The sequence below is a fragment of the Tachyglossus aculeatus genome, chromosome 15 (assembly GCF_015852505.1).
Source record: "Tachyglossus aculeatus isolate mTacAcu1 chromosome 15, mTacAcu1.pri, whole genome shotgun sequence".
Taxonomy (NCBI): domain Eukaryota; kingdom Metazoa; phylum Chordata; class Mammalia; order Monotremata; family Tachyglossidae; genus Tachyglossus; species Tachyglossus aculeatus.
The window spans coordinates 20,604,667-20,624,678 of record NC_052080.1 but is presented as its reverse complement, the minus strand read 5'-3'; the positions used below and the strand labels follow the sequence as shown (position 1 = coordinate 20,624,678).

At 42.8% G+C, this 20,012-nt stretch overlaps 1 protein-coding gene across 2 annotated transcripts in view; it reads left to right on the top strand.

Annotated features, from left to right (window-relative positions):
* The window catches only part of KCNJ16 (potassium inwardly rectifying channel subfamily J member 16), a 52,046-nt gene extending 37,258 nt beyond the window's left edge, over window positions 1-14,788 (top strand). For both annotated transcript variants that reach the window (XM_038757517.1, XM_038757516.1), the window contains exon 2: window positions 12,459-14,788. In XM_038757517.1, the coding sequence (XP_038613445.1) occupies window positions 12,528-13,808 (1,281 nt within the window). In that variant the 5' untranslated portion in view covers window positions 12,459-12,527 and the 3' untranslated portion in view covers window positions 13,809-14,788. The remainder of the gene's footprint in view (window positions 1-12,458) is intronic.
* The last annotated feature ends 5,224 nt before the right edge of the window (window positions 14,789-20,012 follow it).

Genomic DNA, 20,012 nt, shown 5'->3' with positions numbered 1-20,012 from the left:
GGAAGGTTGTTTATAAAGAATATGGACCCATTTTTCCGGGCCCACTCTCAACCACCTAGAAAAATTACAGTTCCCAAAATCTCGCTCCCGTTCTTGTTATTTCAGTTAAAGGGTTAATTTTAATTTCCTGTCCTTCACTTTGTCCATCAAAGTTGCTGTGCAGCTGCTTAATAAATTCCAGGATTTCTCCAAAGAGGAGGACAGTAAAATCACCTTGATCATATACTTTGCATTTTGGGATCCCTGGGGATAAAATGGGAGGCATAAATCAGTCAGTCAAGAAGGATTTATCAATTGCACACAGCACTCGATGACAAAGATTCTTGTCTTTCAGTGAAAAGTTGAGTTGTTCCTCATAAGGCATTTGCAAAGATTATCTAATGAGAAATGTGTTTTGTTCTTGAATGAATTAATAAGTGTATGGCACAGAGATGTTTCATGTCAGACAAATATGGGGACTAGAATATCATTCATCACAATCATCAATCCCTGACTCCTCTCGGGGATCATTTTTATTTTTTTGACAGTTTACAAAGTATAGAGCCCATGGTAACGGTCCCTGATTTACGGAGTTTCCCATTTCTGATGAGGAATTCAAACAAGAAAAGGAAAAAGTAGCGTTAGACTGAAGTGTCTTAGACCAGGAGTGAACAAGCCTTATGAATTGAGGATCTGCAAATCAAAAATATGAAATGGCTGAGAGCTTTCCATCAAAAAACCAGTTCATATTCATCATCATCATCATCATCCTTGATGGTATTTACTGGGTGCTGGTCATATGCAGAGCACTGTTCTAAGTACAGAATTGGAGGACACATTACTTGCCCATAGCAAACTCACAGTCTAGAGGGGAGAGACAGATAATATAAGTGAATAATTTATGATATGTAATTTATAGTTATGTAAATAGGTGCTTATAGTGCCTCGCTTTCATCTACCTCGGCAATTAATTGTTTTTATTGAGCCCTTACTGTGTGCAGGGCATTGTATTAAGAACATAATAACAATAATAATTAGCACCATACTAAGCTCTGAGGTGGAAACAAGCAAATTGGGTTGGATACAGTCCTTTGTCCCATGTGGGGCTCACAGTCTTAATCCCCATTTTGCAAATGAGGTAACTGAGGCACAGAGGGGTTAAGTGAATTGCCTAAGGTCACACAGCAGACAAGTGGCAAAGCCGGAATTAGAACCCATGGCCTTCCATGGGTTCTCCCAGGCCTGTGCTGCATCCACTATCCTACGCACGACATCGTTCCTTCACTCCTTCCTGGAATTTCCTCCCTCTTCACATTCCACGGACCAATACTCTCCCTGTCTTCAAAGCAGTATTAGAATGACATTTCCCCCGGAAGCCTTCCCTGACTAATTTCTCCTCTCCTCATCCTATTTTTCCCTTGCTCCTGAGTTACTTAAGCTTTCGCCTCCTCCCCCTCTAAGAACATAGTAACTCACTCCTCCCAGCCCCTCCCCAACACTTATATACCTAATCTCTCTAGGGGTTGCTTCCCTTGCTTGCAATTTATTCTAGTTCTTGTCTCCCCGTTACATGGTAATCTCCTTGAGAGCAGGGATCACGTCTGCTAATTCCACTCGACACTTCCCCGTGCACTCAGTACGGTGCTTTGCTGACGGCGAGCATTCAGTAAATACAGTTGATGGACTGATGGATGCTGGACCAGCACCGAACTGCCTCTGCAGCCATTTGGAATGAGGGGCGAGGGGGTGGAAGGAGATAGGAGAGGAAACCCAATCAAAGGGGAGTAAGCATCACTGCTATAGTTGTTGTGGCGCTTACTAAAGAGGGAATCCCCTCAAATTCCAGATGCCCACGTGAGTCTAGACTCTAAGGCCGTTGTGGGCTGGAGACACATCTACCAACTTTGTTATATAAAACTCTCCCAGTAGCTTAGTACAGTGCTTGGCCCCCAGTGAGTGCTCAAAAAATACGACCAATAGATTGATTGATTGAGATGAGGCCAGCAATCTGCCTTTGTCTGGAGTGACGCTACAGACGCATCATGGGGGCAATCTAGCAGAATAATGAATTCCAGACACCTCAGAATGGATGGTGGGATGTCTGCAAGAGCCTGGAACCAATTTAAGAGTCCCACGCAGAGTGGGATAGTGGGAAGCACACAAGAAGACATGGGTTCAAATTCTGGCTCTGCTACTCACCTGCTTTGTGACACTGGGCAAGTCCCTTAACTTCCCAGGACCTCAGTTTCCTCACTTGTAAAATGGAGGATAGTCCCGTGACCTTTATCCCATACGATGCTTGACACATAGTGAGAGCTTGAAAAAGTCCCATTACTAGGCAGAAACGGACACTCTGGCTGCTCTGGAATTGGATTAGAGTAAACTGGTCTCTAAAGGTGCAAAAAGTGATCTCTGTTCTCCCTCTAGAGCCTGAGGGCCTATCTTCTCCTATCTACCTCCACTCTCGGCCCAGTGCTTGATGCAGCATATGTTCTTAACAAATACCATAATTATTATTATGATTTTCAGGCATAATGTAAAGTTGATCAAGACTTTTCAGCTATCATCGCCTAATTCTGATGCTCAGAAGACAGAGAACCCCTTATCTAGGAGTTAGACAATGTAGAGGTCGGGTTCCTAAATTTAGAACTGCAATTTTTTTCAGCGGTAAATTAATGAAAAGGGCCAATCCGGAATAGAATCCATTCCAAAAGAGCTCTCAGTGATCCAGTATGTTACATTTCATTCTCCTCTCCACTCCCTCCTTCCACATAGAAAGTCATCCAAAACTACACAATTCCGTTAGGATAAAAGCTGGAAATGTTTCTTAGCCTTCAAATGAGTGACAGAAAACTGGGATATGAAAGGTAAACCTCCGCTAGAATGAAGTCCACTGGGTACAGCAGGAACCAGGGCAAAAGGAGACCAGATTCTGGAGTCAAATTGAAACTTGTTTTCTTTCTGATTTAATTTGATTCTCAGAACAGACTATTTTGGAACTGGGGCTTCCCATTGTTTTGGTTAATATTTGACAGCCCGCCTGTTGACTGAATTATTATTCAACCCCAAATCACCCCTAGTCACCTACGGAATCAACGGAAAATAGCATCATATCGGGCATGACAGGAACTGACGTTTATTTAAAACATTTCATGGGGATCTGCTTAAAGAGATACTGCCTTAAAAAAAAAAAAAGATCCCCTTGGTTGATTCCCAGAAAGCCCCATTGGATTCAGAAGGACCTGGGGTCTAATCCCAGCTCTGCTACTTCTCTGCTGTGTGACCTTGGGTACCTCAGTTCCCTTCTCTGGGCCTCAGTCACCTCAACCATAAAATGGAGATTACGATTGTAAGCCCCCCGTGGGACAGGGACTATGTCCAACCTGATTAGCTTGTATCTACCCGGTGCTTTGTACAGTCCCTGGCATATAGTTAGCACTAACAAATACCATAAAAAAATTCTAATTTTAAAACATTGATCTGTCTCATGAAAGTGACAGCCTTCGTGTTGCTGGATTCCTTTGTTTCTGGACTACATCTTGGTTGCCCTAGTCATCATTATGACAGGGAGTGCTCCCTGTCAAACGTCAAAGGAAAAGAGATAAAGTTTGTCTCCATTTGAACCCAGAACCCAGTCCAAGTTAGACTTTGGAAACAGGGAGAAGCAAAGCAAAGCAATTCCCAATAAAAACAAAACAAAAAATGATGTTTCAAATAAGATCTTGGCTTCAATATTTTCATTCATTCATTCAATCACATTTATTGAGCAGTTACTGTGTGCAGAGCGCTGTACTAAGTGCTTGGGAAGTACAAGTTGGCAACTTCAATCAATCAATCGTATTTGTTGAGTGCTTACTGTGTGCAGAGCACTGTACTAAGCACTTGGGAAGTACAAGTTGGCAACATATAGAGACGGTCCCTACCCAACAACAGGCTCACAGTCTAGAAGGGGCAGACAGACAACAAAACAAAACACACAGACAACAAAACAAAACACGCAGACAGGTTTTCTGACCAAGGTCCACAGACTACACTTACTACCATTAAGGGCTGGATCTCAATGCCTTCTATTATCATATGGGAAGCTCACGAGAGCATGGATGACTCAGTGCATCCAATCACCACTACAAGTCCAAATCAACCCCCACCTTGCTGATAGTAGGATACCCCTTCTTTCCTCACTAGTCCCATTTTCTTCAAAATGCATGCTCTAGTGGACAAAGCACAGGTCTTGGAGCCAGGGGATCTGGGTTCTAATCCTGCCTCTGCCACTGCCCGGTGTGTAACCTTAGGCAAGTCACTTCTCAGTGCCTCGGCTGAGAAAACTGCCAAGTGGAGATTCAATACCTGTTCTGTTCTAGACTGTGAGCCCACTTCTAGACTGCGAGCCCACTGCTGGGTAGGGACCGTCTCTATATGTTGCCAACTTGTACTTCCCAAGCGCTTAGTACAGTGCTCTGCACACAGTAAGCGCTCAATAAATACGATTGATTGATTGTTCTCCCTCCTACCTCCTGTGTGCCCCGAGAGGGACAGGGACTGTAACCAGCCTGAATATCTTGTGCCTACCCTAGTGCTTCACAAATAGTAAGTACTTAACTAATACCAGAAAAATAATAAAGATCATAATAAGATGATATTGGCTCATTTATAGTACTTTTGTTTTTGTGGAAAATGCCTTTTCTGTTGGCATCCTAGGGCCTGTCTCCCCTCCCTAGACTGTAAGCTCATTTGGGGCAGGGAATGTTTCTGTCTGTTGTTCTGCTGTACTCTCCCAAGGGCTTAGTACTGCACTCTGCAAACAGTAAGAACTCAATAAATACAAATGAATGAATGAATTCTATTTAAGAATGCACTGCTCACCCTGACTGAACGAGGTATTAGAAAGGCATCGCTATTATAGGTTCCAAAGTGCTTATTACTACGGTCTTCACACAGTTCATAGTAGAACTAATAATATTAATGAAGTGCCTATTGTGTAGAAAGCATTGTACTAAGCACTGGGGAAACACACATGGATGACAATAGACATGGTCCCTGGGGATATCCAATCTGCCGGCTGTGTGACCTTGGGCAAATCATTTAGTTTTTCTGTGCCTCAGAGTCCTCATCTGTAAAATGGAAATTAAATATAGTTCTCCCTCTCCCCCTTAGGCTGTGAGACCCACATGGAAAACAGGGACTGTGTCTGAGCTGAATGTTTCTACCCCAGGGCGTAATACAATGCTTGCCACATAGTAAGGGCTTAAAAATACCACAAATATTAACGTTATGAATAACAAGGTTGGGAGGGGGGATTAGAGGCAGCAAAAAGAAAAGAAGGACCTATAAGAATACAAAATCAACTCATACAAAAACAGTAAGGCATTGTGCCAGAGTAACAATGATATCTGTTGAGTGCTTATTGTGTGCAGAGCACTAGGAGAACACAATATAACAAGAGTTTGTAAACACATTCCTTGCCTACAGTGAGCTTACAGTCATTCATTCAGTTATTCAATCATTTATTGAGCATTGACTGTATGCAGAGCACTGTACTAAGCACTTGGGAAAGTACAATTCAACAATAAACAAACCCATTCCCTGCCCACAATTAGCTTACATTCTAGAGGTGGGAAGACAGACATTAAAATTTAAAAAAATTGCAGTTCATTCATTCATTTATTCATTCAATCGTATTTATTGAGCGCTTACTGTGTGCAGAGCACTGTACTAAGCACTTGGGAAGGACAAATCGGCAACATATAGAGACGGTCCCTACCCAACAATGGGCTCACGTCTGGGGTCCCATAATATTATCTAAGTAAAAGGTAGAGAAAAAAAGCAATCCAGAAGTGAAATCGGGCTCGTGCAGGAAAGCACAAAAATCATTCAGAATTGATCTTTGGCTGCTCTTCTTTTAATCATACGGCACTAGACGCAACGCATTTAGAAAAGGGTCAATTCGTTTGAAGAGGCCTGGTGGTCTTAGTTATTTAAAGCTGATGGACTTGACCAGGAAAATGATGCTGATTGGCATGTACTGCAAACTCCAGGGGTCTTTCTAGAAAAATCTAGAAATGTGGTTCCCAACCAGTGTAGCATGGCACAGCAACTGGATTTGGCAAAATCCCAGGTGTTTCCTGGCAATTCTGGAAGACTTTGTTGTTGTTTTTTTTTACTTTACTGCACTTACACGGGCATAATCTCAAGCACACTTGTACATAAGTGCTGTGGGGCTGGGAGTGGGGAAGAACAGAGGGAGCAAGTCAGGGCAACGCAGAAGGGAGCGTGACTAAGATTACAAAGTAGATGTTCAATAAATAAGGTTGATTGATTGGAGCTGGGATTAGGTGGGTTTTTCATTTGGGGGGTTTGGGTGGGGGGCAGGGATTTGCTTAGCACTTACTATGCTCCTGGTACTGTACTAAGCACTGTGGTTGGTATCAGAGACACACTCCTTGCCCCATATAGGGATCACAGTCTTATTGCCCATTTTACAGATGAGGTAACTCAGGGATTGAGAAATTAAGTGACTTGCTCAGGGTGGCACAGCAGACAAGAGGCAAAGCTGAGATCGGAACTCTTAAATGCATGTTCTTTCCACTAGGACATAAGCTTATCCCTCTAGACCGTAAGCTTGTTGTGGGTAGGGAATGGGGCTGTTTATTGTATGCTCCCAAGCACTTACTACAGAGGTCTGCACACAGTAAATGCTCAATAAATATGACTGAATGAATGAATAAATACAACTGAATGAACTAGTGACTGAATGCTGCTTCTACACTCTGTTTACAGTGTAAACATGGAAACACACATATGCATACACACATCCACAGAAGATTGAGACTGTGACATTACCTTTAAATAAAGAAGAAAGTTTTACTCAAATGGCAACATGCTGCCATTTGAATAAGTCCTGAGTATACACTCTGAGCAGAGAACTAGACTAGGTCTTTGGGTCCTGGCCCCAGGTGTGCATGCATAAGAGATGGGAGCCACTGACTTGGTGACTAGATTCTTTTGGGAAGACGTATCAAAGATCGGTGTCCCAGCTGATTCATTTCCCATCAAGTCCTCAGTTTCCCCAGGCTTTGAGCTACTCCACAATGATCATATTTGGGTGAAAATGCTCCTTGGAATTTTGTGACCCTCCATTTTAATCCTACTAAATTACTAAAATGTTTTTTGAAACACCCTCCCTGCACCGACCATACTCCTGTGCCCTTCCCTCTCCAAACCCACAATCCTTGTAATTCACCTAGTTTAGAAAGAGGAAGTGGTAAGACCTTCTGCCAGATGCACCATGGTAATTTCTGTTCTAAAAACTGAACTGTTCACACCTGAGAAGCAGTGATTGATTCACTCTTTGGGGAAAATGAATGCCGGACAGATCTGACTTGGAAGATCTATAGGTAACAAGTACAAAGAGGTACATATTTGACACAGTCCCTGTCCCACATGAGGCTCACATGCTGAAGGGAAGGGAGAAGAAGAATTCAATCCCCACTTTTCAGATGATAAAACTGAAGCACAAAAACATTAAGTGACTTGCTGAGGTCACACAGTAGCAGGGGAGGACACGGCAATTCCTTCAACCGATAATCAAGTCAGCAGTTCAGTGAGGGTCAAGGGGAATGGCCAAGCTCCTAGACCCTCTAAACTGTAAGCTCACTGTGGGCAGAAAACGTGTCTACCAAATATGTTATATTGCACTCTCCCCAATTAAGATTGATACAGTGCTCCGCACACAATAAGCACTCAATAAATACAATGGATTGCTTGCTTGATCTGAGGTTTGCTGAGATCGATAAGCAGGCCATACAAGGGCTCCTTTATTACTTGTCTGGGATTTTCTGCAGCATATAGGACGCTGAGGTAATGCCAGGGGATTTTCATCATTTTCAGTAAGAAAGGGGAAAAGTTGACTTGGGAAACTACCACGAGATAGTTTTCTAAAGTCCATTGCCATTACTTACTATGCAGCATGTCCTAGTGGAATAAGCACGTACTTAGGAGACAGAGGACCTGGGTTCTAATACAGACTGTCACTTGCCTGCTGCATAACAATAATAATGGTATTTGTTGGCAAATAATGGCATAATAAAAGAATAATGGCAATTCTCTCTCCAACCCAGCCCCACATTAATAATAATAATAATAATAATAATAATAATAGTATTTGTTAAGCATTTACTATGTGCAAAGCACTGTTCTAAGCGCTGGGGAGGTTACAAGTTGATCAGGTTGTCCCACGGGGGGCTCACAGTCTTAATCCCCATTTTACAGATGAGGTAACTGAGGCACAGAGAAGTTAAGTGACTTGCCCAAAGTCACACGGCTGACAGTTGGCAGAGCTGGGATTTGAACCCAGGACCTCTGACTCCAAAGCCCGGGCTCTTTCCACTGAGCCACGCTGCATGACCTTGGGCAAGCCACAGTTTATTTAATTCATTTATTTGTATTAATGTCTGTCTCCCCCTCTAGCCTGTAAGCACACTGTGGGCAGGGAATATGTTCGTTTATTGTTATATTGTACTTTCAGAAGTGCATAGAACAGTGCTTTGCACACAGTAAGTGCTCAGTTATTATGATTGACTAACAGTAAAAATCTCACTGTCCACTGCATCATCTTAGGCAGCCAAAATTTGAGAATGACAACAATGAGGAAAAAAAAAATCTCATATAACAGGATCCTCCTGAGGGCAGAAAACCATTTTATCAGTGATTCTTAGAGTAGTTGTAGAAAAAGGTAAACCATTGGTTCTTTCAGACCTCTAGTGACAAACTGAACTCTGATCAACTTGACAAAAGTCTGTATAATAACAATGATGATTTTGCTATTTGTTAAGCCCGTACTATGTGCCAAGCACTGTGCTAAGCATTAGGGTGGATACAAGGCAATTGGGTGGGCCCATTTTCTAGCCCACGTGGGGCTCACTGTCTAATTAGGAAGTATTGGCTTTTTGGCTCCTCGTTGGAAGCATTCTGTGTCCGTGGCTTTTGATCTTTCCAAGAGCTCTGAAACTTAAAGGAATCCAACTTTATCCTTGATTAATCAAACCCCTTGGAGACTCAAAACGTGAAAAAGCTAAAAGAGGGAAAGAGTTGACACAGGGAGTGTGCATCTGGACTTGGGCCAGCAAAAAGAGATCACAACTCTATTATTTAAACCAGTAATTAACCAGAGCAGAGAGGCTTGGAGGTTCATTCAAAAGAGGAGCAGGATTCCTATTTCATATGTGGCTTATCTGAAGCATTTATGCATGAATCATGAATCCTCCTCTACTTTATGTATACAAGTCACATGGGCCTGAGACTGTAAAACGTCTCTACACAACGTATGCACCCTATTCCTTAAATACTAACTCATTTACATGGCCACTTTTTCTTCTGTCTTCCTAGCTTTAAATTATTTAAGCATTTCTCTCCCTAACTAGAGAGCAGGGATCTTGTATACTCATACTCTGCTTATTGTATTCTCCCAAGGATTTGTTCTCTGCACACGGCATGTGCTGAAAAATTACTATTGATTGATAGGGGAGATCTCCTAGGACAGAGACCACTTCTTTCCCTTTTATTTTACTCTCCAAGCAACATCCTACAGGGCTTGGCACACACAATTAATAATGATGATAATAAGAAAAATAATGGCATTTATTAAGCACTTAGTATATGTCAAGCACTGAGGTAGATACCAGATGACCAGGTCCCACATGGGGCTCACAGTCTAAGTAGGAAGGAGACCAGGGAATGAATCCCCATTTTTCAGATGAGGGAACTGAGGCACAGAAAAGTGAAGTGACTTGCCCAAGTTCACGCGGCAAGAAAATAGCAGACTACTAAATGAGTGAAACCATGTGGAAACCAGCATCTACATCTGTTCAGATCCTGGAGCTTGGCGGTTTGTAGGTGAAATCCAAACTCATTGATTAGCAAAGCTCCAATAGACATAGTTTTATGTGTTTGCGTCATGCTTAAGACATCCGAGTAGAATTTACAATAAGAGGATCTTCTGTTGGCAGTGTAAGAGAGCCTAGTAGAACAGTAGCGCTTGATTTATGAACTGTTTTCTTCTTCTCGGGCTCCCATATTTGCAGTGTCTTTAAGGAGCTACTGTGGAAACCAATCAGCATGAAAACAATTATAACTCGGGAGTATGTTTTTTATTTCAAATCACATTGGCCTTTGATGACGTGCTAATTCGTTTTCACACATCATATAATGGGGGCGGGTTCCTTAAATAATGCAATGGGTTTTAATGCTTTTAAGATGTCACTTGGAGGCCAGGAAAGAATGAGCCCGATTCATGATATGGATGAAACGGATGTCCGGAACGTTTTTGGGGGCCGAGCTCCCTAAGTCCTTAGGAAATCCATGCACAGTTTTCCTTGCTTTTAAGCAACCCACATCTTCCATGCCTCCATGCTTAGCGCAAATGGAGGGGACAGTGTGACAACCGAGAACCTGTTTCAAATCCCTTTTGTGTGGGTCCCAGCAGGTTCTTGGCTGAAACGGAGGTTTTCAAACTGTAAAGCTCAATCCAACCCATACAAGCTTTCCATCAAACAATATGTTTATTACACAATGGGTTTAATCCCCGCCATGAAATAGGAGAAAGCTGATTCCTCTCTGGAGGTGCATGTTAACCCTCTCAGGGCTTTGTCAGTCACTCCAGCGCTAGGACTTTCCTTGCTCTAAAAGTTCAGGTTGCTGAAAGGAGGGCAAGAGATGGCCTTCTCGGAGAAAGAATCAGACTTGATATTCTAGTGTAGTTCAGGGACTTCCTGGATTTCCAGACCACTGACCCCTCCCTGTCCCCAACCACCCCGAGCTGCCGGAGATTTGGGAAGGACAGGAATGAGCGATTTAAGAGGTGCGGTTAGGGTGTCTGCTTATCTGAAATTCAGCAGTAGAAGCTTTCATCTCAAACCCAAAACACTGGCTCTCCTCGCTGTTGCTCTTAAAAGGTAAAATGTACACACATGCATCCAGGCACACACGCCCCTCACCTCAATATCTTCAATAGATCCTGCTCTTGCATCTGCAAGGAGAAAACTGAAAATACTTTACCCAGGATGCCTCATCAACCTTTCTGGAATCAGCCCCCGTGAGGGCCTTGGATTAAAGCCTCTGAGCCCCCTTTTAGGAAAGGAAGATAATTAGCAACGCTGGCAGCATCTTCTCCTCCTGACTGGTGGGGAAGTGAAGTTGTGGCTGTGTCAAACAACTGGTGGCTGGGATTAAACAATGGCAAAAGCAATTTTACACCTTGCTGAGCAAGGACGCCAGGGCGGGGTTAGGAGGGAATCTTCCAAAGAAGGATAAAGGTGGAGTTAGGGAAAATGAGTTCCATTTAAATGAGGTGCGCCTGGCTGTCACCTTGGGGAAGTTGGAGCAAACAGGAGCAAGAAATATTTGGTGGAGGAGTGAGGCAGCAGCTGATTTGTAAAACGGACAAGCTCCTTCTTATATCTGCTCCCGAGTCTGCTGAGCCCTCAGACTTCTGTGTAAGTTACATTACTGTCCTAATTTAGAGCTCATATTTCAAGTTCTTTCTTTTTTATCCAACTGAGTAATGAGGGAATTAGTCACTAATAAGGGACAAGGGTATACTCTTGGGGAAAAAAAAAATTTAGCTGAGTATTACAAAAAGTCTACCAAAGGATCTTATGCACAATATTTGGATTCCCCTCGCCTTTTTTTTTCTTGCTCTTCTCTTGCTTTCTGTGAGCCTGTTGTGAGCAGAGATTGTCTCTGTTGCTGAATTGTACTTTCCAAATGCTTAGTACAGTGCTCTGCACACAGTAAGCGCTCAATAAATGCGAATGAATGAATAAATAAAAACACTGTTTAAAACCTGGTTCTTTAGCACTTTCTAAAATCAGGATCCGGTGGAAGAGTAGTAATTCATATTTTGGACATTTCCATTCTTTTATTCGAAATGCCCACAGTCGTGTGGATTAGCTGTAATGTTTCAGAAACCTTTCAACAGCCATGTCCTTTAGCTTTCCAAAAGAAAAGCAGCGTGGCTCAGTGGAAAGAGCACGGGCTTTGGTGTCAGAGGTCATGGGTTCAAATCCTGGCTCCACCAATTGTCAGCTGTGTGACTTTGGGCAAGTCACTTAACTTCTCTGTGCCTCAATTACCTCATCTGTAAAATGGGGATTAAGACTGTGAGCCCCCCGTGGGACAACCTGATCACCCTGTAACCTCCCCAGTGCTTAGGACAGTGCTTTGCACATAGTAAGAACTTAATAAATGCCATTATTATTATTATTATTATCATTTCCTGGTACTTGTTCTGACACTGATCGACCTCAGCGTCGGGCGTGAAATGTAAAATCAATGCTAAGTGTACTTATCTCTCAAATGGAACGGTATATATAACGGCTTTAGATTTGCATTATTTTAGACGCCGTTTAAAAGTCACATTAGAAATGGAAAACTGCTAGCGTGGTAGTCGATGGTTGAATAGTCTCTTTCATTCTCTTTGACAGGATTTTGGTGGACGGCAAGACCACCACAACCAGAATTTGGCCGGATGGTCCTCCGTAGCCAGAGGGAAGATGAGTCACCAGCCCGGCAGCAGCTACCGGGTTGTAAATGAAGAAGGGAATAAAGTCAAGCAGCCAAACTGTTACCAAGAACAGGATGTGAGCGAGAAGAAACAAGCAAGAAAGCGATTACTCCACAAAGACGGCAGCTGCAATGTGTACTTCAAGCACATTTTCGGAGAATGGGGGAGCTACGTGGTTGACATTTTCACCACCCTGGTGGACACCAAGTGGCGGCATATGTTTGTGATCTTCTCTCTGTCTTACATCTTGTCCTGGCTGGTTTTCGGCTTGATCTTCTGGATCATCGCCCTCCACCACGGAGACCTGCTGAACGATCCGGAAATCACCCCTTGCGTGGATAACGTCCACAGCTTCACCGGGGCGTTCTTATTTTCCCTGGAAACCCAGACGACCATAGGGTACGGCTACCGCTGCGTGACCGAAGAATGCTCCCTGGCCGTCGTGGTGGTCATCCTCCAATCCATCTTGAGCTGCGTCATCGACACGTTCATCATTGGCGCTGCTTTGGCCAAAATGGCAACCGCCCGCAAGCGCGCCCAGACCATCCGCTTCAGTTATTACGCCCTGGTAGGCTTGAGGGATGGGAAGCTCTGCCTCATGTGGAGGATTGGAGATTTTCGACCGAACCATGTAGTGGAAGGCACCGTGAGGGCTCAGCTTCTCCGCTGGGTGGAAGACAGCCAGGGGAGGATGACGATGGAGTACAAGGACTTGAAGCTGGTCAACGACCAGATCATCCTTGTGACGCCGGTGACCATTGTGCACGAGATCGACCACGACAGCCCGCTGTACGCTCTGGACCGCAAGGCGGTAGCCAAGGATAGCTTTGAGATTTTGGTAACATTCGTTTACACCGGGGACTCCACTGGGACTTCCCATCAGTCCCGAAGTTCCTACATCCCCAGAGAAATTTTATGGGGCCACAGGTTCAATGATGTTTTGGAGGTGAAGAAAAAATACTACAAGGTCAATTGCTTGCAATTTGACGGGAGCAATGAGGTATACGCTCCCTTCTGCAGTGCCAAGCAATTAGACTGGAAGTACCATGAGCATCACGCCAAGATGGAAAAGGTCTCACCCGCCAAAAGTGTCAGCCCATTGGAAAGCAAGGTCAGGCGAAGGTCATTTAGCGCTGTGGCCCTCATCAGTAGCAGTGAAAATCCCGATGAGACACCCAAGAGCACCGCAACCACTAACGATGAATCCCGAGAAACATCTCATCAGAAGACCCTTGTGACAAACAGAATCTCCGTCGAATCACAAATGTAGATTTGAGATGCCATTATCAGGGCTGTCTCGGCTCAACCAAATTGGAAATCAGATCATTAAAAAAAAAAAGTTACAATCCGCATTTGATGATCTGTATTTTGGGTGACTGGAAGGGCCTGACTAAATCAAGATTCCCTCGCACCCCGATAATCCCCAAACCTCACTTTAATAGTTTCAAACTTCACTCGCCGCAAACTTCTGCCAGATTGCTATTAAAGTCAAAATCTTCTGATTTTTGATTTCATCGGCTTTCATCGGAGACATTTTTGAGTAGGAGTTTCTAGCTGGTCAAAAGTTTGGCCGCTGGTTCTATCTGTGTGGCTACGGTCCAGTGACTATAGGCAGCTGTCTTTTGTTTTCCAAGATGTCACAATTGACAGTGAAATTCTATACATGTATGCAACTACAGCCCAAAAGACTGATGTGTAAGCAATGTTCCGATCTACATGGGGTACATGAGAGGATATCCTATCACGTACAGGACCTGTCTCTCTTTTCTTGGTCTCCCACTCTTTATATAGCCCCCACTCAAGAAGAACAACTCTTTTCTAAACAGCTACCCACCGAGACTCTTCTGCAGGGGCTTCCTATAGTCCACTGTTACAGCAAATTGCACTTTCGTCTTTAAAATATTTGTTCTCACCACCCTGCAGGTCCATATCTCTTCACCAAGGAGCAGGTGCTCAGCTATCATGCTATAGAGCAATGTCATTTCCGCAGAAAAGGATGGGAATATCCTTTACAGCAAAGCGTACAGTCGATCGCTAACCACTTTAACTGCAAATAATGTCCTTCTTAGGACTCTGGATAACACCTCCCCTTCCACCATCCAAAAGAGTTGAGTTTCCAGCTGTAGCGGATTTCGTCATCCACAGTTACATTGCTCCAGAAAACCAGCTGGATGGCTTTTCAGTGAATTTTTTTCATAAAAACTTAAGTAATTATTGTACTTTGAAAATTAAAATATAATATTGTTCATGCTAAGCTTCAGCGTTAAAAATGTAATTGTGAATACTGCATTTCTTTAACCTACAATAACCTGTGTACATCACTTAATTATTTGCGCTTAAAGATATCACACAGGAAATTTGGACCACATGTAAATGCCTATATGATCAGAATAGTCAGCACAATTTTAGGCTGTTAATGCAGCTAGGGGAATCACACGTGCCAGTTTTCCTTTACACCCAAATATTCTCTGATCTTACTACTGCTTCAATGAGAACACACTCCATGTTCACAGAACTGATTCAACGGTGTGGCACTGAATGAATACTGGTGTTAAACAATGTAAGTTAAATATAGAGATGCACGAGCCCCAGTGATAGTGTCTGAGCTATAAAGATGACTTTGCAATGCATGCATCATTCCCAAACTCTGCTCCCGACTGCATTATGAATCAGAACAATATGCTTTACAACCAGCTTAACAAGTTCTTCCCCAAATTGACATGAAACCAAATTCCCAGGATCCAATAAATGTATAAATGGATATAACTATAAAAAGCACCATTGCACTTTTCTCATTTCAGTGGGGCCAGATTCACATTTTCCTCATTCCTCTACGCCAACCCACTTAGCCTGTAAGCCCCATGTGAGGCACAAACCATATCTAATGTGACTATTCTTATCTTCCTTATAATAATAATAATAATAATAATAATAATAATAATAGCATTTATTAAGCGCTTACTAAGTGCAAAGCACTGTTCTAAGTGCTGGGGAGGTTGCAGGGTGATCAGGTTGTCCCACAGGGGGGCTCACAGTCTTCATCCCCATTTTACAGATGAGGGAAATGAGGCGCAGAGAAGTTAAGTGACTTGCCCATAGTCACACAGCTGACAAGGGGTGGAGACGGGATTTGAACCCATGACCTCTGACTCCAAAGCCCATGCTCTTGCCACTAAGCCATGCTGCTTCTCCCTTATCTAAGATGTCTGTTTTTTGTTATATTGTACTCTTCCCAGTGCTTACTACAGTGGTTTGCACACAGTAAGCACTCAATAATTATGACTGAATGAATTAATTTATGAATGAATCTTCCTTAGTGCCTTGTATAATGCTTTGACCCATAATGATAGCTGAATAAATATCATTATTACACAGCTACACAATAAGGTAGATTTCATTTCAGGTCATTAAGACACAAGGATTCTACCCACTTTTGGCAACTTGACAAATTTCCTCTTTGTGGGTACTGCTCCTAAATCTTGTCCCGACGAATCATTTTGGGATCTGTTCTATTTTGACACATTCCTCTCCTCGTGTTCAGCAATAGTAATAGAACATAATCATGCTGTGTGGAATTCAAACTCAAAATAAATGTATAATATATACTGCTTAATTGCCTTTGTCTTTTTGGTACATTAAAGGCATCCATGGATGCTAGAGAGCTTGAGAATGCAAGGAAGTCAAGGTTGAGAAAAAATTTTTTTAATTAAAGAAATATCAAGTAGAGCAAGTGTAGGTATGTGGGAATGACTACATCTTCCTGGGAAAAGTATTAAGAATGGGAGAAGCATCATGGCCTAGTGATAGGACCCGGGCCTGGGAGTTAGAAGCACCTGAGTTATAATCCCAGTTCTGCCACTTTTCTGCTGTGTGACCTTGGGCAGATCGCTTCACTGCTCTGTGCCTCAGGTACCTCATCAGTAAAATGGGGATTAATGCTGTGAGCCCTATGTGGAACATGGACTGTGTTTAACCTGATGAACATGTGTCTACCGCAGCATCATCATCATCAATCGTATTTATTGAGCGCTTACTATGTGCAGAGCACTGTACTAAGCGCTTGGGAAGTACAAATTGGCAACAGCACTTAGTACAATGCCTGGCACGTAGTAAGCACTTAACAAATACCACTAAAAAATCACAAATGCACTTGGGCACAGAGTTTTCAATTAACACATAACATTGAGCATCCATCCATCAGCAGGGAAATGTTTTGAAAGGAAACCACGTGGTGAGATGGGTGTCAACACGGAAACTGGTAGTAAGCTGTGTGGTCTAGTGGACAGAGCTTGGGCCTGAGAGTCAGAAGGACCTGGGTTCTAATCCTAGTCCCACCAACTGTTTGCTGTGTGCCCTTGGGCAAGTCACCTCACTTCCCGGGGCCTCAGTGATCTCGTCTGTAAAATGGGGAAGATGACTGGGAGTCCCATGTGGGACAGGGACTCTATCCAACCTGATTTGCTTGTATCATCATCATCATCAATCGTATTTATTGAGTGCTTACTATGTGCAGAGCACTGTACTAAGCGCTTGGGAAGTACAAATTGGCAACATATAGAGACAGTCCCTACCCAACATTGGGCTCACAGTCTAAAAGGGGGAGACAGAGAACAAAACCAAACATACTACAAAATAAAATAAATAGAATAGATATGTACAAGTAAAATAAATAAATAAATAGAGTAATAAATATGTACAAACATATATACATATATACAGGTGCTGTGGGGAAGGGAAGGAGGTAAGATGGGGGGATGGAGAGGGGGACGAGGGGGAGAGGAAGGAAGAGGCTCAGTCTGGGATCCACCCCACAGTTTAGTACAGTGCCTGGCACATAGTTAGTGCTTAACATATACTACATTTACTATTACTACCACCTTTTTCATTTCTTCTATTACATGGCGAGTTTTCTGAACCACATTTCCTGATGGACTAGCAGAGATGGCACCTAGCTGTCTCTTACACACTCCCCCTGGCTCCGCGGATCATTTAAAATAATGTTTGGCCGAGTTGGGCCCTCAGATTCTATAATAACCCGTGCTCTTTCCACGATGCCACGCTGCTTATGGTAACAATGTAAGAGAACAATAGAATAAAGTTAGGCGGGCCCTCCGGATAGTTACTTCCTGTCTTCAGGTGAGATGTCACCCACCCACGGGTGGGAGTTTCATCTTGACCTTAAAGATCTCAAAGGAAGGAGACTCTATTTCCTCCCTCAGAAATCGTCCTCCAGTCAGCATGACCTAGTGGCTGTGTGATTTTGGGCAAGTTGCTTCACTTGTCTGTGCCTCTGACTGTTCATCTGTAAAATGGGAATTAGGTTAACTCATCTCTCTGCCCCTTGGACTGTGAGTCCCATGAGGGGCAAGGATTGTGACGGTACATCTCCTCCAAGAGGCCTTACCAGACTAGATCCTATTTCCTTTTCTCCCACTCACTTCTGCATCACCCTTATACTTAGATTTGCACTCTTATTCACCACTCCCCCCGCCCCACAACACTTACATACACAGTAGTAATTTCTTCATTTAAATTAATGTCTGTTTCCCCTTCAAGATGCTAAACTAGTTTGGGCGGAGAATATTTTTAACAACACTGTTATATTGTACTCTCCCAAGTGCTTAGTACAATGCTCTGTACACAGTAAGTGCTCAATAAATACAATTGATTGATAATAATAGTACAAATTCTGATGACATTATGACAAGGGTGGGAAAACATGACTTGTTTTGAATTAAACATGGCTAATGGAAAACATTTCATTTAGACACAAACATTCTGGTTTAGTCTGAGTGCTATGGGTGAATTTGGGGGGATTTTTCCAGTGAAATTATACATTTTGGATGTGAGTTTACGGAGAGCACTCTCCCAAGTGCTCAATACAGTATTGTACCCAAACTAAGTACTCAATAAGTACCATTAATGGATTGATTAAACACTGGTGCAAGACAAATCTTCAAAGGGAGATGAATGGATAAACTAGGAGTCTGTGGAGTTAAATGCCACCAAGACTGGGATTTAAGAACTTTGGCCACTCTGGGGTGGGGAAAAAGACCCCAGAAATAAAGCTCTGTTCTGTATGACATCAGCACGTCATTCATTAAGGTGACCTCCTCCGGAAGGTCACCTCCAAACTCCCAAACTCCAGAAGCTAGAGTGTTTCTCTGCAAGGATTGCCTCTTTCCTCATTATTATTTAAGTGCTTACTATGTGCTTAATATCACTGGGGTAGATACAAGGTAATCAGGTTGGACACAGACCCTGTCCCACATGGGGCTCACAATCTTAATCCCCTTTTTACAGATGAGGTAACTGAGGTATAGACAAGTTAAGCTGCTCAGAGTCACACAACAGACAAATGGTTGAGCTAGGATTAAGTCCTTCTGACTCCTATTATCTTGATGATTAAAGTATTTGTTATTCATTCATTTATTCAACCGTATTTACTGAGCGCTTACTTTGTTCAGAGCTCTTTACTAAGCTCTTGGAAAGTACAATTCGGCAACAAACAGAGACAATCCCTACCCGACAAGGGAGTGAATCAAACACTGTTATAAGCACTGGCGCTCATAGTCTAAGATGGAGGGAGAACAGGCAATGAATCTCCATTATACAGATGAAGAAACTGAGGCACAGGGAAGTTAAGTGGCTTGCCTAAAGTCACACAAGAGGCAGTTAGCAGGGCCAGGATTAGAACTCAAGTCCTCTTACTCCCAGGCCTGTGCTTTTTCCACTAGATTGCACTATTCCTCCTTCCCTTTGCTACAAATTCAATGGCCCTTGTGCCATTTCTTTGTTCCCACACAAGTACCTGTTAATAAAAGGAACTAATTGCAAATCCCTTTTTCATGGGATGGAAAGTGAAACTGCTTCTGTTTGCCCCTGAGGGAATTTATGCACTTGGGGCATTATTTCAAACCAGTCCCCCATTTCAGATGAATTTGGATATCAATCACAATAATCATATGAAATGGAAGTTGGAGGTAATGACCATTTTTGGACAACAGAGTGCCTAAAACACCTGGACTTGAGATTTCTAGGTAAATGAGATAAAACTAATTTAGGGCCTGAATTATCTGAGAAATGACTTCCATTTTCCCCATACTGGGTTAGGGTCACAGAACCTCTCAAATGGTAAGTGGTGATGGTTTTCTTTGAGAAGACATTATTGTGTTTGCTGTAGGCTCTGCAGGAGGCTAAAGAACCTTTCCATTGCGGTTTTAAACTGAAAGCTAGAAACAAGTATATCTTTTTCTTTTTCATAAATTCACCTCAGACTAAAATCCTGCTACTGATCTGAGTTTATTGGAAAATAAAGCAGCTAAAAAATATATCAAAAAAGCAGTTGGAGCAACCCTGATCAGGGAAAACATAAAGGGATCTGATGCCAATGTTTTATACTTTCATTCGGGCTTAAAGGGTACTTTAGGGGAAACTGAAGCAATTATCTTTCCTATGACTTTAGTCAGAGCCT